At 38.6% G+C, this 21592-nt stretch overlaps 1 protein-coding gene across 3 annotated transcripts in view; it reads right to left on the reverse strand.

The window, feature by feature from the left end:
- The window catches only part of kif16ba (kinesin family member 16Ba), a 112714-nt gene that overhangs the window by 44949 nt on the left and 46173 nt on the right, over positions 1-21592 (reverse strand). For all 3 annotated transcript variants that reach the window (XM_084082711.1, XM_084082709.1, XM_084082710.1), the window contains exons 13-19: positions 21025-21144; positions 20349-20400; positions 19880-20017; positions 16764-16846; positions 14770-14858; positions 11877-11930; positions 8422-8761 (exon numbers count right to left, since the gene is read on the reverse strand). In XM_084082711.1, coding sequence (XP_083938837.1) covers positions 8422-8761; positions 11877-11930; positions 14770-14858; positions 16764-16846; positions 19880-20017; positions 20349-20400; positions 21025-21144 — 876 coding nt within the window. The remainder of the gene's footprint in view (positions 1-8421; positions 8762-11876; positions 11931-14769; positions 14859-16763; positions 16847-19879; positions 20018-20348; positions 20401-21024; positions 21145-21592) is intronic.

Raw genomic sequence — 21592 nt, forward strand, 5'->3', positions numbered from 1 at the left:
TCTCTACCATTGAGATGCTCTCCGCGTGTGGCCCCCACAGGTTGCATGGGGGCCTTCATGATGCTTGCCTGTGGTATTGGAAGCTTTGTCCCCAGCCGGTACATCAGGCTGCTCTCAGATGACTATCTGCTAGTACTCTTTGTCCTCACTGCTTCATATGCAAAAGTGAGTAGGTGGGCTTCATGCCCTGGCCATTGCCAGAGACTGTTAAAGTGGGATTCCGATGGGTCTGGGTTTACCATATGACAGACCCCTCCTTACGTCCTCAGAGGCTTTCTGCCTGTCACGGCAGCTAGCCTATTGATTTGTTAGTTTGCTCCTCAACCAGGGGTGGAGCAACTGCATTCTAGTACCTGCCTATTGTGTCCCGTCCGGGCTCTGTGGCAGGACATAGCTGTGATGGCTGGAGTTTGGTTGTATTTGTCTGTGAAGGGCACAGCTGTGCCTTGGCTTAAGGGAGACTTTCATTGCTGCGTTCAGGCAGATGTACGTCTTCAGCGGGCCTCTAGGTTTCCCCCCAAGGCATTTTTTGACCGGGGATGTTGCCAGAGCCTCTCCCTCAGTGATACAGGCTTAGAGCAGGCCAGGAGATGCAGCCGAATGGGCTTCATCTGTCATGGGTTTTTGCCCGCTCCTATATATATAATGTGTATATATATATATATATATACAGTGTCAACCTGGCCGTCTCGCAGCGACGGCTGTGCTGTTGTCTGTTCATTCTATCTGCAAACCGACCTCGGTAAGCGCAGATTCCTCGTGACTATGTTGGTATTAGTCATCCAGGTGTTGAAAACACTGCCTCTGGCGGTCAGAAGGAATGAAGTAGAACGAGAGTTATGCATATAACTAAGGTTCTACGAATTCCGGATGACCGCCAGAGTTGACTGTCACTCGGAATCTCATTCTCGACGAAAAGATTTCAAGAGGATGATCGCTGTGTGCACCGCACCTATATAGGTGGCGTGCGTGTACACAGGTCACGAGTGACTTTGTTGGTATTAATATTCGACCTATGCGCGAGCGCACGATGAATATCCAGGTGTTGAAAACACTGCCTCTGGCGGTCATCCGGAATTCGTAGAACCTTAGTTATATGCATAACTCTCGGTTTAGACATAGTTTTACTGAGGTTAAGTTCAGGAATAAGGTTAGGTTTAGACATAGTTTTACTGAGGTTAAGGTTAGGAATAAGGTTAGGTTTAGACTTAGTTTTACTGAGGTTAAGGTTAGGTTTAGGCATAGTTTTACTGAGGTTAAGTTCAGGAATAAGGTTAGGTTTAGACATAGTTTACTGAGGTTAAGGTTAGAATAAGGTTAGGTTTAGACATAGTTTTACAGAGGTTAAGGATAGGAATAAGGTTAGGTTTAGACATAGTTTTACTGAGGTTAAGGTTAGGAATAAGGTTAGGTTTAGACATAGTTTTACTGAGGTTAAGGTTAGGAATAAGGTTAGGTTTAGACATAGTTTTACTGAGGTTAAGGTTAGGAATAAGGTTAGGTTTAGACATAGTTTTACTGAGGTTACGTTTAGGAATAAGGTTAGGTTTAGACATAGTTTTACTGAGGTTACGTTTAGGAATAAGGTTAGGTTTAGACATAGTTTTACTGAGGTTAAGGTTAGGAATAAGGTTAGGTTTAGACATAGTTTTACTGAGGTTAAGGTTAGGAATAAGGTTAGGTTTAGACATAGTTTTACTGAGGTTAAGGTTAGGAATAAGGTTAGGTTTAGGCATAGTTTACTGAGGTTAAGGTTAGGAATAAGGTTAGGTTTAGGCATAGTTTACTGAGGTTAAGGTTAGGAATAAGGTTAGGTTTAGGCATAGTTTTACTGAGGTTAAGGTTAGGAATAAGGTTAGGTTTAGGCATAGTTTACTGAGGTTAAGGTTAGGAATAAGGTTAGGTTTAGACATAGTTTTACTGAGGTTAAGGTTAGGAATAAGGTTAGGTTTAGACAGTTTTACTGAGGTTAAGGTTAGGAATAAGGTTAGGTTTAGGCATAGTTTACTGAGGTTAAGGTTAGGAATAAGGTTAGGTTTAGGCATAGTTTTACTGAGGTTAAGGTTAGAATAAGGTTAGTTTTAGGCATAGTTTTACTGAGGTTAAGGTTAGGAATAAGGTTAGGTTTAGACATAGTTTTACTGAGGTTAAGGTTAGGAATAAGGTTAGGTTTAGACATAGTTTTACTGAGGTTAAGGTTAGGAATAAGGTTAGGTTTAGACATAGTTTACTGAGGTTAAGGTTAGAATAAGGTTAGGTTTAGACATAGTTTTACTGAGGTTAAAGTTAGGAATAAGGTTAGGTTTAGACATAGTTTACTGAGGTTAAGGTTAGGAATAAGGTTAGGTTTAGACATAGTTTACTGAGGTTAAGGTTAGAATAAGGTTAGGTTTAGACATAGTTTTACTGAGGTTAAGGTTAGGAATAAGGTTGGGTTTAGGCATAGTTTATTGAGGTTACGTTTAGGAATAAGGTTGGGTTTAGACATAGTTTTACTGAGGTTAAGGTTAGGAATAAGGTTAGGTTTAGACATAGTTTTACTGAGGTTAAGGTTAGGAATAAGGTTAGGTTTAGACAGGAATAAGGTTAGGTTTAGACATAGTTTTACTGAGGTTAAGGTTAGGAATAAGGTTAGGTTTAGACATAGTTTTACTGAGGTTAAGGTTAGGAATAAGGTTAGGTTTAGACATAGTTTTACTGAGGTTAAGGTTAGGAATAAGGTTAGGTTTAGACATAGTTTTACTGAGGTTACGTTTAGGAATAAGGTTAGGTTTAGACTTAGTTTTACTGAGGTTAAGGTTAGGTTTAGGCATAGTTTTACTGAGGTTAAGTTCAGGAATAAGGTTAGGTTTAGACATAGTTTACTGAGGTTAAGGTTAGAATAAGGTTAGGTTTAGACATAGTTTTACAGAGGTTAAGGATAGGAATAAGGTTAGGTTTAGACATAGTTTTACTGAGGTTAAGGTTAGGAATAAGGTTAGGTTTAGACATAGTTTTACTGAGGTTAAGGTTAGGAATAAGGTTAGGTTTAGACCAGGGGTGTCAAACTTAATTTGGTGTCCGGGCAAGATTGGTCAAATTGTGACTTGAGGTGGGCAGGAACCAGTTGCGGATACACATGCGCGCTCACGCATTCAGTTATACAGCATTGTTTTTCAATCTGTTGTCTGAACTTGTCTCAGAAAACAAACAATGCAATTTGTAACAATAATAATAATTATAATAATTATAATTATTATTATAAACCATTTTAAGTAGAATAATTCAATTTGAAGTTAAACAATACCTGATAATTTGTGTGGGTTGTTAAATAATTACATATATAGAACAGTGGTGTAAAGTAACTAATTACATTTACTCAAGTACTGTACCTAAGTAAAGATTTGAAGTAGTTTTACTTTATTAGAGTATTTCCAATTTCCAGAACTTTTACTTCTACTCCACTACATCTCAGTCACTGCTATAACTACAGCGACCAGGCAGGTGAACACGTCATCTGCTGTTGTAGTGTCTGTCATAGGCACCAGCCCCACAAACTCCTCAGTGACGGTCAAAGATGCATCAACACCACGAATTTCCATGATTTTTCAAAAATAGCAGATCTACAAGCAGATCCACTTTATATCTGCTATTTTTGAATAGCCAAATAAATCTTAAAATTACAGAGATGCTTTCCCCAGATAGAATGTTAAATACACTCTGAGTTCAAATAACACTGAGGATTTCACTGGGCAAGCTCCTGAGAAATAAAAGAAGCAGCTTTGATACATTTATTTTTTAACACATATATGATTAATGCTTCTAACTACCTATTATATATATAATAATATATAATATAGACATAAAAAAGTTAGAGAACCACGTTATAGCAACATAAGTGTTTCAGAAAACTGTTAGCATGTAGGAGACATTTGTAAAGATTTCCATGATTTTTCAAAAATAGCAGATCTACAAGCTCACAGTGCAGCACTCAGTGCAGCACTATGAGCTTGTAGATCTGCTATTTTTGAATAGCCAAATAAATCTTAAAACGACACAGATGCTTTCCCCAGATAGAATGTTAAATCCACTCCGAGTTCAATTAACACTGAGGATTTCACTGGGCAAGCTCCTGAGAAATAAAAGAAGCATCTTTGATAGATTTATTTTTAACACATCTAAGTCAATTGCTGCTTCAGACAGAGAGAGAGAGAGAGAGAGAGAGAGAGAGAGAGAGTCTGACTCCTGTGTGAGGATCAAAGAGTATAGCCATTACTACTCGACTAGTAGTTGAATAGACTCTTAACGAGCCAATCAGCCACAACATTCCACAGCTGGGGAGAGACAAAGCGGGCCATCAAAGGTACTTGCTGCAGCCAAGTAGCCCGTGGCGGAGTGGGGGAGATCTGCTTGGACGCTCAGCAAGGCAATGTAAACTCCGACTCTATGTCTGTTAGATGTAGTATCAATTTACTATTTTTAAAAGTATTTCCTGGGCCGCCATCGACCTTTCCGTGGGCCGCAAAACGCCCGCGGGCCGCGAGTTTGACACCGCTGGTTTAGACATAGTTTTACTGAGGTTAAGGTTAGGAATAAGGTTAGGTTTAGACATAGTTTTACTGAGGTTAAGGTTAGGAATAAGGTTAGGTTTAGACATAGTTTTACTGAGGTTACGTTTAGGAATAAGGTTAGGTTTAGACATAGTTTTACTGAGGTTACGTTTAGGAATAAGGTTAGGTTTAGACATAGTTTTACTGAGGTTAAGGTTAGGAATAAGGTTAGGTTTAGACATAGTTTTACTGAGGTTAAGGTTAGGAATAAGGTTAGGTTTAGACATAGTTTTACTGAGGTTAAGGTTAGGAATAAGGTTAGGTTTAGGCATAGTTTACTGAGGTTAAGGTTAGGAATAAGGTTAGGTTTAGGCATAGTTTACTGAGGTTAAGGTTAGGAATAAGGTTAGGTTTAGGCATAGTTTTACTGAGGTTAAGGTTAGGAATAAGGTTAGGTTTAGGCATAGTTTACTGAGGTTAAGGTTAGGAATAAGGTTAGGTTTAGACATAGTTTTACTGAGGTTAAGGTTAGGAATAAGGTTAGGTTTAGACAGTTTTACTGAGGTTAAGGTTAGGAATAAGGTTAGGTTTAGGCATAGTTTACTGAGGTTAAGGTTAGGAATAAGGTTAGGTTTAGGCATAGTTTTACTGAGGTTAAGGTTAGAATAAGGTTAGTTTTAGGCATAGTTTTACTGAGGTTAAGGTTAGGAATAAGGTTAGGTTTAGACATAGTTTTACTGAGGTTAAGGTTAGGAATAAGGTTAGGTTTAGACATAGTTTTACTGAGGTTAAGGTTAGGAATAAGGTTAGGTTTAGACATAGTTTTACTGAGGTTAAAGTTAGGAATAAGGTTAGGTTTAGACATAGTTTACTGAGGTTAAGGTTAGGAATAAGGTTAGGTTTAGACATAGTTTACTGAGGTTAAGGTTAGAATAAGGTTAGGTTTAGACATAGTTTTACTGAGGTTAAGGTTAGGAATAAGGTTGGGTTTAGGCATAGTTTATTGAGGTTACGTTTAGGAATAAGGTTGGGTTTAGACATAGTTTTACTGAGGTTAAGGTTAGGAATAAGGTTAGGTTTAGACATAGTTTTACTGAGGTTAAGGTTAGGAATAAGGTTAGGTTTAGACAGGAATAAGGTTAGGTTTAGACATAGTTTTACTGAGGTTAAGGTTAGGAATAAGGTTAGGTTTAGACATAGTTTTACTGAGGTTAAGGTTAGGAATAAGGTTAGGTTTAGACATAGTTTTACTGAGGTTAAGGTTAGGAATAAGGTTAGGTTTAGACATAGTTTTACTGAGGTTACGTTTAGGAATAAGGTTAGGTTTAGGCATAGTTTTACTGAGGTTACGTTTAGGAATAAGGTTAGGTTTAGACATAGTTTTACTGAGGTTAAGGTTAGAATAAGGTTAGGTTTAGACATAGTTTTACTGAGGTTACGTTTAGGAATAAGGTTAGGTTTAGACATAGTTTTACTGAGGTTAAGGTTAGGAATAAGGTTAGGTTTAGGCATAGTTTACTGAGGTTAAGGTTAGGAATAAGGTTAGGTTTAGGCATAGTTTTACTGAGGTTAAGGTTAGGAATAAGGTTAGGTTTAGGCATAGTTTACTGAGGTTAAGGTTAGGAATAAGGTTAGGTTTAGACATAGTTTTACTGAGGTTAAGGTTAGGAATAAGGTTAGGTTTAGACAGTTTTACTGAGGTTAAGGATAGGAATAAGGTTAGGTTTAGACATAGTTTTACTGAGGTTAAGGTTAGGAATAAGGTTAGGTTTAGACATAGTTTTACTGAGGTTAAGGTTAGGAATAAGGTTAGGTTTAGGCATAGTTTACTGAGGTTAAGGTTAGGAATAAGGTTAGGTTTAGGCATAGTTTTACTGAGGTTAAGGTTAGAATAAGGTTAGTTTTAGGCATAGTTTTACTGAGGTTAAGGTTAGGAATAAGGTTAGGTTTAGACATAGTTTTACTGAGGTTAAGGTTAGGAATAAGGTTAGGTTTAGACATAGTTTTACTGAGGTTAAGGTTAGAATAAGGTTAGGTTTAGACATAGTTTTACTGAGGTTAAGGTTAGGAATAAGGTTAGGTTTAGACATATTTTTACTGAGGTTAAGGTTAGGAATAAGGTTAGGTTTAGGCATAGTTTTACTGAGGTTAAGGTTAGAATAAGGTTAGTTTTAGGCATAGTTTTACTGAGGTTAAGGTTAGGAATAAGGTTAGGTTTAGGCATAGTTTTACTGAGGTTAAGGTTAGGAATAAGGTTAGGTTTAGGCATAGTTTACTGAGGTTAAGGTTAGGAATAAGGTTAGGTTTAGACATAGTTTTACTGAGGTTAAGGTTAGGAATAAGGTTAGGTTTAGACAGTTTTACTGAGGTTAAGGTTAGGAATAAGGTTAGGTTTAGACATAGTTTTACTGAGGTTAAGGATAGGAATAAGGTTAGGTTTAGACATAGTTTTACTGAGGTTAAGGTTAGGAATAAGGTTAGGTTTAGACATAGTTTTACTGAGGTTAAGGTTAGGAATAAGGTTAGGTTTAGACATAGTTTTACTGAGGTTAAGGTTAGGAATAAGGTTAGGTTTAGGCATAGTTTACTGAGGTTAAGGTTAGGAATAAGGTTAGGTTTAGGCATAGTTTTACTGAGGTTAAGGTTAGGAATAAGGTTAGGTTTAGGCATAGTTTTACTGAGGTTAAGGTTAGGAATAAGGTTAGGTTTAGACAGTTTTACTGAGGTTAAGGATAGGAATAAGGTTAGGTTTAGACATAGTTTTACTGAGGTTAAGGTTAGGAATAAGGTTAGGTTTAGGCATAGTTTACTGAGGTTAAGGTTAGGAATAAGGTTAGGTTTAGACATAGTTTTACTGAGGTTAAGGTTAGGAATAAGGTTAGGTTTAGGCATAGTTTACTGAGGTTAAGGTTAGGAATAAGGTTAGGTTTAGGCATAGTTTTACTGAGGTTAAGGTTAGGAATAAGGTTAGGTTTAGACAGTTTTACTGAGGTTAAGGATAGGAATAAGGTTAGGTTTAGGCATAGTTTTACTGAGGTTAAGGTTAGGAATAAGGTTAGGTTTAGGCATAGTTTACTGAGGTTAAGGTTAGGAATAAGGTTAGGTTTAGGCATAGTTTACTGAGGTTAAGGTTAGAATAAGGTTGGTTTTAGGCATAGTTTTACTGAGGTTAAGGTTAGGAATAAGGTTAGGTTTAGACATAGTTTTACTGAGGTTAAGGTTAGGAATAAGGTTAGGTTTAGACATAGTTTTACTGAGGTTAAGGTTAGGAATAAGGTTAGGTTTAGACATAGTTTTACTGAGGTTAAGGTTAGGAATAAGGTTAGGTTTAGACATAGTTTACTGAGGTTAAGGTTAGGTTTAGACATAGTTTATTGAGGTTACGTTTAAGAATACCAGGTGAATACCACCGGATTTGCCCCGGGGCGACTGTGTTTTGGGGCGACTGTGTTTTGGGGCGACTGTGTTTTGGGGCGACTGTGTTTTGGGGCGACTGTGTTTTGGTAGTCTTTAACTCTTTGACTGCCAGAGTATTTACACATCTACCCCCCTTCCCTGCCAGAGAATAACATTGCAAAAATAGGTAAACTGTGAATTTTGTCTCCGTTTATTTTTTAACATTGAAGTGAATGGAGCAGAAAATCTTCGTATCGCGTTATCTCCTGCTTCCTTTGTGATAAAAAAAAAAATGTTTGAAAAAAAAAAAAAAAAAAAAAATTTTTTTTTTTTTTAATTTTTATTTTTTTCAAAAATCTCGTCAATCTCGTCGACGGCTGGCTGAGCCATGCGGAGAAAAACGAGAAATCTCGTCAATGGCAGTCAAAGAGTTAACAGCAGCAGTGCGCGTGAGATTGGTTTAGGATCAATCACAAGATCCGAAGCCAAACACTACCTTCTCCTGTTGCCTCCGGCGCTCCTGGATCTCCTGCTGCCTCTCCTCCTCGAAGCGCTCCTTCTGGGCCAGGAGGTCCTGCTGCCTCTCCTCCTCGAAGCGCTCCTTCTGGGCCAGGAGGTCCTGCTGCCTCTCCTCCTCGAAGCGCTCCTTCTCGGCCAGGAGGTCCCGCAGGCGGCTCTCGATGTCCTGGCTGCGCCTCCGCAGGCTCTCCTCCTGCCGGAGGATGCGCTGCTGCACCTCCTCCGACTCCCGGCGCTGCACCTCCACCTCCCTCTGGAGGCGCTCCAGCTCCTCCTTCTCGCTCTGCTGCTTCAGCTCCATCTGCTTCACCAGCCTCCTGGTGACGACATTAATTAACCCATTAACCCATTAACCCATTAACCCATTAACCCCATTAACCCATTAACCCATTAACCCCATTAACCCATTAACCCATTAACCCATTAACACATTAACCCATTAACCCATTAACCCCATTAACCCATTAACCCATTAACACATTAACCCATTAACCCATTAACCCCATTAACACATTAACCCCATTAACACATTAACCCCATTAACACATTAACCCCATTAACAAATTAACTTCACCAGCCTCCTGGTGACGACATTAACCCATTAACCCATTAACCCATTAACCCATTAACCCATTAACCCCATTAACCCATTAACCCCATAAACCCATTAACACATTAACTTCACCAGCCTCCTGGTGATGACATGGAATGAAGACCATTAAAGGTTTCATGTTGACATGGAATGAAGACCATTAAAGGTTTCATGTTGACATGGAATGAAGACCATTAAAGGTTTCATGGTGACATGGAATGAAGACCATTAAAGGTTTCATGTTGACATGGAATGAAGACCATTAAAGGTTTCATGTTGACATGGAATGAAGACCATTAAAGGTTTCATGGTGATGACATGGAATGAAGACCATTAAAGGTTTCATGGTGACATGGAATGAAGACCATTAAAGGTTTCATGGTGACATGGAATGAAGACCATTAAAGGTTTCATGTTGACATGGAATGAAGACCATTAAAGGTTTCATGATGACATGGAATGAAGACCATTAAAGGTTTCATGGTGACATGGAATGAAGACCATTAAAGGTTTCATGTTGACATGGAATGAAGACCATTAAAGGTTTCATGATGACATGGAATGAAGACCATTAAAGGTTTCATGTTGACATGGAATGAAGACCATTAAAGGTTTCATGGTGATGACATGGAATGAAGACCATTAAAGGTTTCATGGTGACATGGAATGAAGACCATTAAAGGTTTCATGGTGACATGGAATGAAGACCATTAAAGGTTTCATGATGACATGGAATGAAGACCATTAAAGGTTTCATGTTGATGACATGGAATGAAGACCATTAAAGGTTTCATGTTGACATGGAATGAAGACCATTAAAGGTTTCATGATGACATGGAATGAAGACCATTAAAGGTTTCATGTTGACATGGAATGAAGACCATTAAAGGTTTCATGATGACATGGAATGAAGACCATTAAAGGTTTCATGTTGACATGGAATGAAGACCATTAAAGGTTTCATGGTGATGACATGGAATGAAGACCATTAAAGGTTTCATGGTGACATGGAATGAAGACCATTAAAGGTTTCATGGTGACATGGAATGAAGACCATTAAAGGTTTCATGATGACATGGAATGAAGACCATTAAAGGTTTCATGTTGATGACATGGAATGAAGACCATTAAAGGTTTCATGTTGACATGGAATGAAGACCATTAAAGGTTTCATGATGACATGGAATGAAGACCATTAAAGGTTTCATGGTGACATGGAATGAAGACCATTAAAGGTTTCATGATGACATGGAATGAAGACCATTAAAGGTTTCATGTTGACATGGAATGAAGACCATTAAAGGTTTCATGGTGATGACATGGAATGAAGACCATTAAAGGTTTCATGGTGACATGGAATGAAGACCATTAAAGGTTTCATGTTGACATGGAATGAAGACCATTAAAGGTTTCATGGTGACATGGAATGAAGACCATTAAAGGTTTCATGTTGACATGGAATGAAGACCATTAAAGGTTTCATGTTGACATGGAATGAAGACCATTAAAGGTTTCATGATGACATGGAATGAAGACCATTAAAGGTTTCATGTTGACATGGAATGAAGACCATTAAAGGTTTCATGATGACATGGAATGAAGACCATTAAAGGTTTCATGATGACATGGAATGAAGACCATTAAAGGTTTCATGATGACATGGAATGAAGACCATTAAAGGTTTCATGATGACATGGAATGAAGACCATTAAAGGTTTCATGGTGATGACATGGAATGAAGACCATTAAAGGTTTCATGGTGACATGGAATGAAGACCATTAAAGGTTTCATGTTGACATGGAGTGAAGGACATAGATTGGTGAAGCAATAGGAAAGCGCTGCAGGAATCTGCCGGCTCGGTTTGGATCCGCCCTTAAAGACCATCGATTGGACTCGTTCTTTCAGTCTAACAGACTAGTGATACCTTTCAAAACGATCGGGTAGAAATAGCGGATTTTACTGCGATTTTGCGATGTTTGGATGGAAACTGAGGACTTGGTTAGCAATGCTAGCAAATGCTAACTCTAACCTTATATTTTACTACACGTTTATGCATTTATTTCATATTTACATGTCGATTTAAGCTCTGAAATGTCTGTCAGACATACTCTAGTATGTGAAGAGTCTAACTGGGCTATAAACTCATTTTGGAGTGCTTTCCTGAAGAATGGGCACCAGCGAAATGACTGTCCTCCCGTCAAAGAGGGTCACATATATATTCAAAGATTTGCACAGATTTGCACAGATTTTTCAAAAAATAGCAGATCTACAAGCTCGTAGCGCACCACACAAACGATGGAGCTTGTTGCACAAAAACAAACACTTCACCCACTTCTTATATCCGTGTAAACCTGTTGTTTCCAGAAGCTCTCGCATTAACCCATTAATACCTGGAACGCATCCGTGTCACTTTTTCATTTGAGCTAAAAAGCATTATTTTATACTTTGGGCTATTCAAAAATAGCAGATCTACAAGCTCATAGCGCGGCACCGAGTGCCGCGCTACGAGCTTGTAGATCTGCTATTTTAGAAAAATCGTGAAAATGTGTGCAAATATTTGACATTTCAAAGCGAACATTTTTAACTCTATTCTTTGCTTCTGGGGGTCCCTGGAACAAAACATTTTCAGATGGGGGTCCGCGGCCAAATACACATCATTTTGGGGGTCCTTGACATGAAAAAGTTTGAGCACCATTGATAAACATACGTTTTTCAGAGAATTGATAGGATTTAGAAGACATTTTGTAGAATCGGCTTCAGGTCTTAATGGGTTAAAACACGTGAGGGAGGGGCGACAACAGTACAACCTGTCAATCAATCAAGTTGGTTCTGATCATACCTTTTAAGCTCCAGTTTGTCCAGCTCCTCTCTCTGTTGTCTCTCAAACTCCAACCTGACCAGCAAACACACATCGCTCAGTTTCAGCTTTAACACGCACATACACACACCCACACACTACACACTACACACTACACACACACACACACACACACACACTACACACACACACACACACACACACACACACACACACACACACACACACACACACACACACACACACACACACACACACACACACTCACTACACACGCACGCACGCACGCACGCACACACACACACACACACTACACACACACACACACACACACACACACACACACACACACACACACACACACACACACACACACACACACACACACACACACACACACACACACTACACACACACACACACACACACACACACACACACACACACACACACACACTCACTACACACACACACACACACACACACACACACACACACACAAACACAACAGCCTAAGACGACTGCAGTCTAAATAAAAGGCCGGTACATCGTTGCCTGTGGCGTCGTACAACCTACAATAGCAGATCTGCAAGCTTCAACACGTGTCGCAGTGGTGATGAGTTTTGAGGTTTGCAGATCGGCTATTTTCGGACGCACGACGGCCGCACACAACTCAGTATAAAGGCCGATGTGCTTTGAACAACAAGCGCGGAGCGACGTGTCACACGCGTTGTCACACACGGTGGGATTTGAGCGTATTGGTATGGACCGTGACTCCACCAACACGCCACAGCGTCGCCACACAGCGGAAACAAGGAAGTGGGATGTTGGTCTCACATAGCTCTGGTCCACAGTGTTAGAAGGAGTTCTCCTTAAAGGACAACTTTAGTTTTTTACAACCAAGGTTTATGCTTTAGATTGTAATTAAAGTAAATACAATATGAGTGTTAAAATGTTTAAATGTACTGCTTTCTATAGTTTTAGCAATTTTCGCAATCTTTTTTACAGTGGGCGGGGGCATTCTGTCCGGTGGCTAAATATGTCTTTTTTGACACAATAACCCGGTGTTTTCTTTATTATTATTTACAGTAGCTCTTCTAGCCCCCAATAACTCACATCTGGCCATCAAAGACCACAGGACCTTTTTTATTGTGTAAAAAAAGGCATATTTAGCCACCGGACAGAATGCCCCCGCCCACTGTAAAAAATATCGCAAAAATTGCCAAAACTGTAGAAAGCAGTAAATGAAAAAAAAATAACACTCATCTTTTATTTACTTTAATTACAAGCTAAAATATAAACCTTGGTTGTAAAAAACTAAAGTTGTCCTTTAACACTATGGTACTTTCGAGCCGTTGTGCGCACACCCGCGGCAGTGCAGGCTGCGCAGCCTCTCACCTTTAGTAAAAATAAAAAATACACTTTTGTTACTCACCAAAACAGAGAGGGTTTTTATGGAGTTGAAAGCCAACTCTACTCAGTGGGAACACTCTGAACCCCGCCCTCCGCCCACCTCAAAAGTGTAGCAAAAGTGTATTTTTATGTTTTACTAAAGACGAGAGGCTGCGCAGCCTGCGCTACCGCGGGTGTGCGCACAACGGCTCGAAAGTCCCATAGCGTTAAGGAGAACTCCTTCTAACGCTGTGGACCAGAGCTAAGTCTCACACATCGTCCCAACCAATCAGATTATACGAGACATTGTATGAGGGCGTCTGCAACCTTCCATTTTTCCAGAGAAAACATTTTTTTCCAGAGACACTTGTCACTCAAAGCATAACGTTGGCCTTTACTCAGACAACAGGACGGTTTGAAGAATGAAACGTCTTCACGTTGGTACGGATTGTTTTGTCAGTCATGTAGCATTAGCATTAGCGTTAGCATGCACAACCAACACGACAACAGAGACAGTGAGACGGGGGACTGGACAGTGAGACGGGGGACTGGACAGTGAGGCGGGGGACCACTAGTCGACTAGTGGACACACGGGACAGGTTATGGGGGTCGGGCGGGGCTACCTGAGGTAGACGGGACCTTTGTCAGAGAAGAGACTGTCTCAGCCAGAGGGACGAGGGGACAGACAGAAGAATCAAGTTAATTCCCAGTGGGAGGGACTTTGACCAGACAGTAACTAGAGCCAGACCCATTCATTAGACCTAGATCACCATCACTGATGTTTTCACACACATCTTGGAAGGGTAAAAAAATATTCGAATCAATTTGAATAACTTCAAAATAAAATAAAAAAAACTAAGGTGCCAGTCAGTGTACACTCATTGCATAGATACCATGAAAAAAGTCAAATGATGACAGACACATCGGTCTGGGCTCTAAAAGTAGGTACAGAATACATACTGTAATGGTGTTAACAGGAACTATAGTGATTATAGTGATCGGTGTTATGTAGAATAACAGCTACATGCAATATTAATAACAGATTGTACATTATAGTGATAGCTGTTATGTAGAATAACAACTACCTTCATTATTAATAACAGATTGTACATTATAGCGATAACTGTTATGTAGAATAACAACTACCTTCATTATTAATAGGGCAAAGCAGTGGCGGCCATTTTCTGGTTCCATCGTTCCAGACCCCATTTATTCTTTTCCCATAGGAGATTTCCAAAAGTATTTATATTCATTATTTTAATCCGCTTCAACGGTAGGATTTTTCGAAAAACACTTCTATCTCAAATGATATATTTTTTTATATTTTTTTGAAAACCAGCTATTTCCAACGGGCCATAGCTCCAAAATGCCCCCCACGGACACTTTTCATCCATGTGCAAGTTGTGGCTTATGCGGCTGTCAAAAGATCGTCGATTTACGGTCATAAACACTGGCATGTTTTTATTAACACACACACACACAAACACACACACACACACACACACACACACACGGTACTCACCCAGGGTTATAGAGCATGACAGTGGAGAGGTTCTCACAGGACTTGGACAGGTCAGTCATAGACAGACTGAACGTTGACAACAAACCACTCTGAAAGAATAACATCATGTTTTACACAATATGTGACGTGAAGAAACCAAATAACACATAGAGCCCTGGTTTATCATGAAGAAACCATATAATACATAGAGCCCTGGTTTATCATGAAGAAACCATATAATACATAGAGCCCTGGTTTATCATGAAGAAACCATACAATACATAGAGCCCTGGTTTATCATGAAGAAACCATATAATACATAGAGCCCTGGTTTATCATGAAGAAACCATACAATACATAGAGCCCTGGTTTATCATGAAGAAACCATATAATACATAGAGCCCTGGTTTATCATGAAGAAACCATACAATACATAGAGCCCTGGTTTATCATGAAGAAACCATATAATACATAGAGCCCTCATTTATCATGAAGAAACCATATAATACATAGAGCCCTCATTTATCATGAAGAAACCATACAATACATAGAGCCCTCATTTATCATGAAGAAACCATATAATACATAGAGCCCTCATTCATCATGAAGAAACCATACAATACATAGAGCCCTCATTTATCATGAAGAAACCATATAACACATAGAGCCCTCATTTATCATGAAGAAACCATACAATACATAGAGCCCTGGTTTATCATGAAGAAACCATACAATACATAGAGCCCTGGTTTATCATGAAGAAACCATACAATACATAGAGCCCTGGTTTATCATGAAGAAACCATATAATACATAGAGCCCTCATTTATCATGAAGAAACCATATAATACATAGAGCCCTCATTTATCATGAAGAAACCATACAATACATAGAGCCCTCATTTATCATGAAGAAACCATATAATACATAGAGCCCTCATTTATCATGAAGAAACCATATAATACATAGAGCCCTCATTTATCATGAAGAAACCATACAATACATAGAGCCCTCATTTATCATGAAGAAACCATATAATACATAGAGCCCTCATTTATCATGAAGAAACCATATAATACATAGAGCCCTGGTTTATCATGAAGAAACCATATAACACATAGAGCCCTGGTTTATCATGAAGAAACCATATAATACATAGCCCTGGTTTATCAGGCTGGCTCAGACCCGGAAAAAGCGTCTGTACGCCGAGATCACCGCAATTTTCGGCATTTACCAATCTAGCGTAACTTTAACACATTGCCTGCCAAGTTTTATTTCAAGTTGTTATATTCTCTTATTGGATGTGTCTGTGTGTCAGGTTTCATCAAAGAACATCTCAGTCACGATCTCAATTATGAAACATAATCAACAATTTAGAAACGTCACCGATTACATAATATTGGTTTTAAATGCCTTCCATGTCTTTGAATATGTTTTTATGAATGACGTATGCAAAGCACTTTGAATAGATGTTGTGTATGAAATGTGCAATGGAAATAAACTCTTGTCTCACTATATGTTAATAAAAAAACAGAGAAAAACATGACATGGATTTGCATAAATCTATTTTTAAAAAGCTATTAGAATGATGCTACTACAAGCTATTAGAATGATGCTACTACAAGCTATTAGAATGATGCTACTACAAGCTATTAGAATGATGCTACTAAAAGCTATTAGAATGATGCTACTAAAAGCTATTAGAATGATGCTACTACAAGCTATTAGAATGATGCTACTAAAAGCTATTAGAATGATGCTACTAAAAGCTATTAGAATGATGCTACTAAAAGCTATTAGAATGATGCTACTACAAGCTATTAGAATGATGCTACTACAAGCTATTAGAATGAGTTAGGAGTTATGGAGTTAGGTGGAGTTAGGTGGAGTTAGGTGGAGTTAGAAGGAGTTAGAAGGAGTTAGAAGGAGTTAGAAGGAGTTAGAAGGAGTCAGAAGGAGTTAGAAGGAGTCAGAAGGAGTTAGAAGGAGTTAGAAGAAGTCAGAAGGAGTCCTACCTTGCGTTTCTCCCGCAGTCTGGCTGCCTCTTTAGGATGGTTGAAACGAAACATGTTTGTGCGACCCAACAGAATGACAGCTCCTGAATAATACAGAATATATAAAGTTTAAACACACAAATAACTTTACATAATATATAAATAGCTTTAGACAACAATATACAAACATAACATGAGACACCATATAACCATAACATCATTATAAACATATAAACTAACATATGAACATATATAAACTAACATATGAACATATATAAACTAACATATGAACATATATAAACTAACATATGAACATATATAAACTAACATATGAACATAAACTGCTCAAAAAAAGTTCGGAAACTTAACTTCGGTCAATTATATCTCCCCTTTAATAATACCAATTGGTATTGTGTTTTATATCATTTTTATCGTTGATTAGTCACCTTTACAACGAGGTACAGCTTGTAAGGATCGTGCATTTTTGGAATGAGCAACACAGCTAAACGTGTGGGTAGCGCCTCCAAAACATTTGCCAAAATCACCCAATATGCTTCTGTTGGTAATCACTCTTGTTTTGAGCAACCTGTCAGCACACACCTGCTGAGAGGTGTGTGCCAGTAGTCACAGGTGTGTGACTGCCTCACAGGTGAGTGACTGGCACCTGAACATGGGTTCTGCAACTTTGTTGAGTTTGTACTCCAAGCAGCAACACTGCCCCCATGGAAAGATGCCACGTTTGTCCCTTCAGGATAAGGCCCGTGCAACAGGGCAAGTGAAGCTGGTGTTCCGTTATGCAGAGTGACAGCATTATTTGGTGTTAGCCCTGGTACCATTTCCAAACTTAGGACCAAGTTCTGTGAGACAGGTGAAGTCAACAAGGAAGACAATATCCCAAGACCCCTTGCTTCACTGAGGAACCATAGATTTACAGGCAAGATTTGCACAACGATACCAAAGACAGATGTCAAAGTTGCAGGGTCCATGCTCAGGTGCCAGTCACACACCTGCCTGCAAATGGTACCAGGGCTGACATCAAATAATGCGTAATCTGCGTAACGGAACACCAGCTTCACTTGCCCTATTGCACGGGCCTTATCCTGAAGGGACAAACGTGGCAGTCCATGGGGGCAGTGTTGCTGCTTGGAGCATACATAAACTCAACAAAGTTGCAGAACCCATGTTCAGGTGCCAGTCACTCACCTGTGAGGCAGTCACACACCTGTGACTACTGGCACACACCTCTCAGCAGGTGTGTGCTGGCAGGTTGCTCAAAACAAGAGCGATTACCAACAGAAGCATATTGGGTGATTTTGGCAAATGTTTTGGAGGCGCTACCCACACGTTTAGCTGTGTTGCTCATTCCAAGAATGCACGATCCTTACAAGCTGTACCTCGTTGTAAAGGTGACTAATCAACGATAAAAATGATATAAAACACAATACCAATTGGTATTATTAAAGGGGAGATATAATTGACCGAAGTTAAGTTTCCGAACTTTTTTTGAGCAGTTTATATAAACTAACATATGAACATATATTAACTAATATATGAACATATATAAACTAACATATGAACATATATATACTAACATATGAACATATATAAACTAACATATGAACATATATTAACTAACATATGAACATATATATACTAACATATGAACATATATAAACTAACATATGAACATATATTAACTAACATATGAACATATATATACTAACATATGAACATATATAAACTAACATATGAACATATATTAACTAACATATGAACATATATATACTAACATATGAACATATATAAACTAACATATGAACATATATATACTAACATATGAACATATATAAACTAACATATGAACATATATATACTAACATATGAACATATATTAACTAACACATGAACATATATAAACTAACATATGAACATATATAAACTAACACATGAACATATATAAACTAACATATGAACATATATAAACTAACATATGAACATATATAAACTAACATATGAACATATATAAACTAACATATGAACATATATAAACTAACATATGAACATATATAAACTAACATATGAACATATATAAACTAACATATGAACATATATAAACTAACATATGAACATATATAAACTAACATATGAACATATATAAACTAACATATGAACATATATAAACTAACATATGAACATATATAAACTAACATATGAACATATATAAACTAACATATGAACATATATAAACTAACACATGAACATATATAAACTAACATATGAACATATATAAACTAACATATGAACATATATAAACTAACATATGAACATATATAAACTAACATATGAACATATATAAACTAACATATGAACATACAGTATAATCAACACATGAATAATATATATAGTCTCTAAAGTAGCAGATCTGGCCCGGACCGCTGGCCTAGCGGTCCGAGCCATGGGGTGGGGGAGGGTCCCGTCTATCCACTGGAACAACATTTATTTTACCGCGATCTGCCATTTTAGAGTGATCGCACAAAATGGTTTTCACCAAAAATAAAAAAAGAATCAGAGCTAGAAATGTTTTTCTCTAAATCCCATCATTGGAGCGGACGGAAGTGAGTTTTTTTGGGATGACGTCACATCGTTGATTCCTTCTAGCAGAGTCACAGGATCATTCCTAAGTTGCGTTAGACCGATGTCTTGTGGAATTTAATAAATAAATAATGGAATCACGTAGATCTACGTGACTGGCGGTCAACGGTTGGATCTGAACAAACGTAGATCTGCGTCGTTGGCAGGGAATGTGTTAACTCATTCAGTGCCAATGAAATAAAAAAATGATTGCGAACTGTGCCAGCCAAAAATACAGAGTAAAAAAAAAGTGCTCAGGAGCCGAGATAGTCTTTTTCAGTAATAAGTTAAACAAGAAGTGAATGGAGCAGTAAATCTTCAAATGATGATATCTTGGGTTCTGAACGTTTTTTCTTTTTCATATTTTTTCAAAAACACGTCAAACACGTCATTGGCACGTTGCGCCATTGCGGTAAAACACATGAAACACGTCAATGGCACTCAATGAGTTAAAGGGGAGTTACCTTGGTTCAGCTGGGTGGGTGTGGTTATTAAAGGGGAGTTACCTTGGTTCAGCTGGGTGGGGTGGGTGATGGTGACTCCATTGACAGAACACTGAGCCTCAGTCAGTGGAACCAGAGTCACCATTCCATTCTGGTTGTCAAACACACAGTGTTCACTGTCCAGTTCTAAGCCATGGAGGACTGACACACACACACACACACACACACACACACACACACACACACACACACACACACACACACACACACACACACACACACACACACACACACACACACACACACACACACACACACACACACACACACACACACACACACACACACACACACAAAAACGTTGGTCTTTAGAAGTAGTAGATCAACATGTATTGTCTTTAAGAGTGATGACGCCTTATGAAGTGCATTATAATGCTTTATAAACACAATTATAATGCAATATAGACACAACCCTTAAGTTAATTGTTAGGGTGTGTTTTGCAGGTCAGAGGTTGGTTGGTTTAATACTCACTGATGTCCTGTTCTGTAGACGCGTCCTCCCTGCCCACGTATGTCCTTCCCTCCTGAGATCACACACACACACACACACACACACACACACACACACACACACACACACACACACACACACACACACACACACACACACACACACACACACACACACACACACACACACACACACACACACACACACACACACACACACACACAGGTATTACTCAAAAGATTGTCACAAATAGTAGTCCTGTAAATCTGTCACATTTATTACATAATCACCTAATCACAATAATTTGAGATCATTGCAATTGTTGCATAATCGTTATAATCATTTTCATGTTGAGAAATGTTCATACATTTTGAAACAATAGTGTAATCGGTAGATTCTGTATCACATTTTGAGTATAAAATATGAAATATGGCGTATTTTGGCCATAATACATTATTTATTGTGACTGTTGGTATTGGTCATAGTAATTTCTTTGTGTATTTAAGTTCTTTCGTCATATTTAACCCCGCGCAACTTTTGTTTACACAGCCTAAAAGCCACACAATTAACATTTTTATTTATTATTATGACAAAGAAGAGAAAGTTCATAATAGTCCTAAAGTGACGGGCTGGGGAAGGAATATCTGACCATGTGGGGTGATTGACAGATAAGAGAATGATTGACAGCTAGACGTACCTTCAGATGGTAGAGTATGATCCCGGTGCTGAGGAGGTCGTCATCGATGCCGATCAGATGAGGAAGCTCTGAGTCCAGAATCACACCGATGCCTTCTTTCCTCAGAGCCAGAGTCTCCTCCTGAGACAGACAGACAGACAGACAGACAGACAGACAGACAGAGTAGTGAGACAGAGTAGAGACAGAGAGACAGTGGGGTATCCACCTGCTCTGTGTTATAACCTTATGTACATGTGAGTCAGTAAATGACATCATCATGGCTGTCATAACGGACCCTACACACACACTCTAGACTGTGGAACCGTTGGCTTCACATGTTGTCAGAAACAGAACGTGAGCTATTTGCATTTTATTTATTATTTCTGTTATGTTATTGTGTTGTTTTTAATTGTGATATGGATCTTCCTGAGTCTGATATAAAGATTGAATTGAATTTTTCACCGGTTCTGACATCACACTGAACCTGTGACATCACACTGAACCTGTGACATCACACTGAGCCTGTGACATCACCAGAATCAAATAATAACAATGCAGCTTTAGGTGTTTAAACAGGGTTCCCACACAT

Source organism: Gymnoscopelus microlampas (genome assembly GCF_963454915.1).
Source record: "Gymnoscopelus microlampas genome assembly, chromosome: 2".
In the NCBI taxonomy this organism is placed as follows: domain Eukaryota; kingdom Metazoa; phylum Chordata; class Actinopteri; order Myctophiformes; family Myctophidae; genus Gymnoscopelus; species Gymnoscopelus microlampas.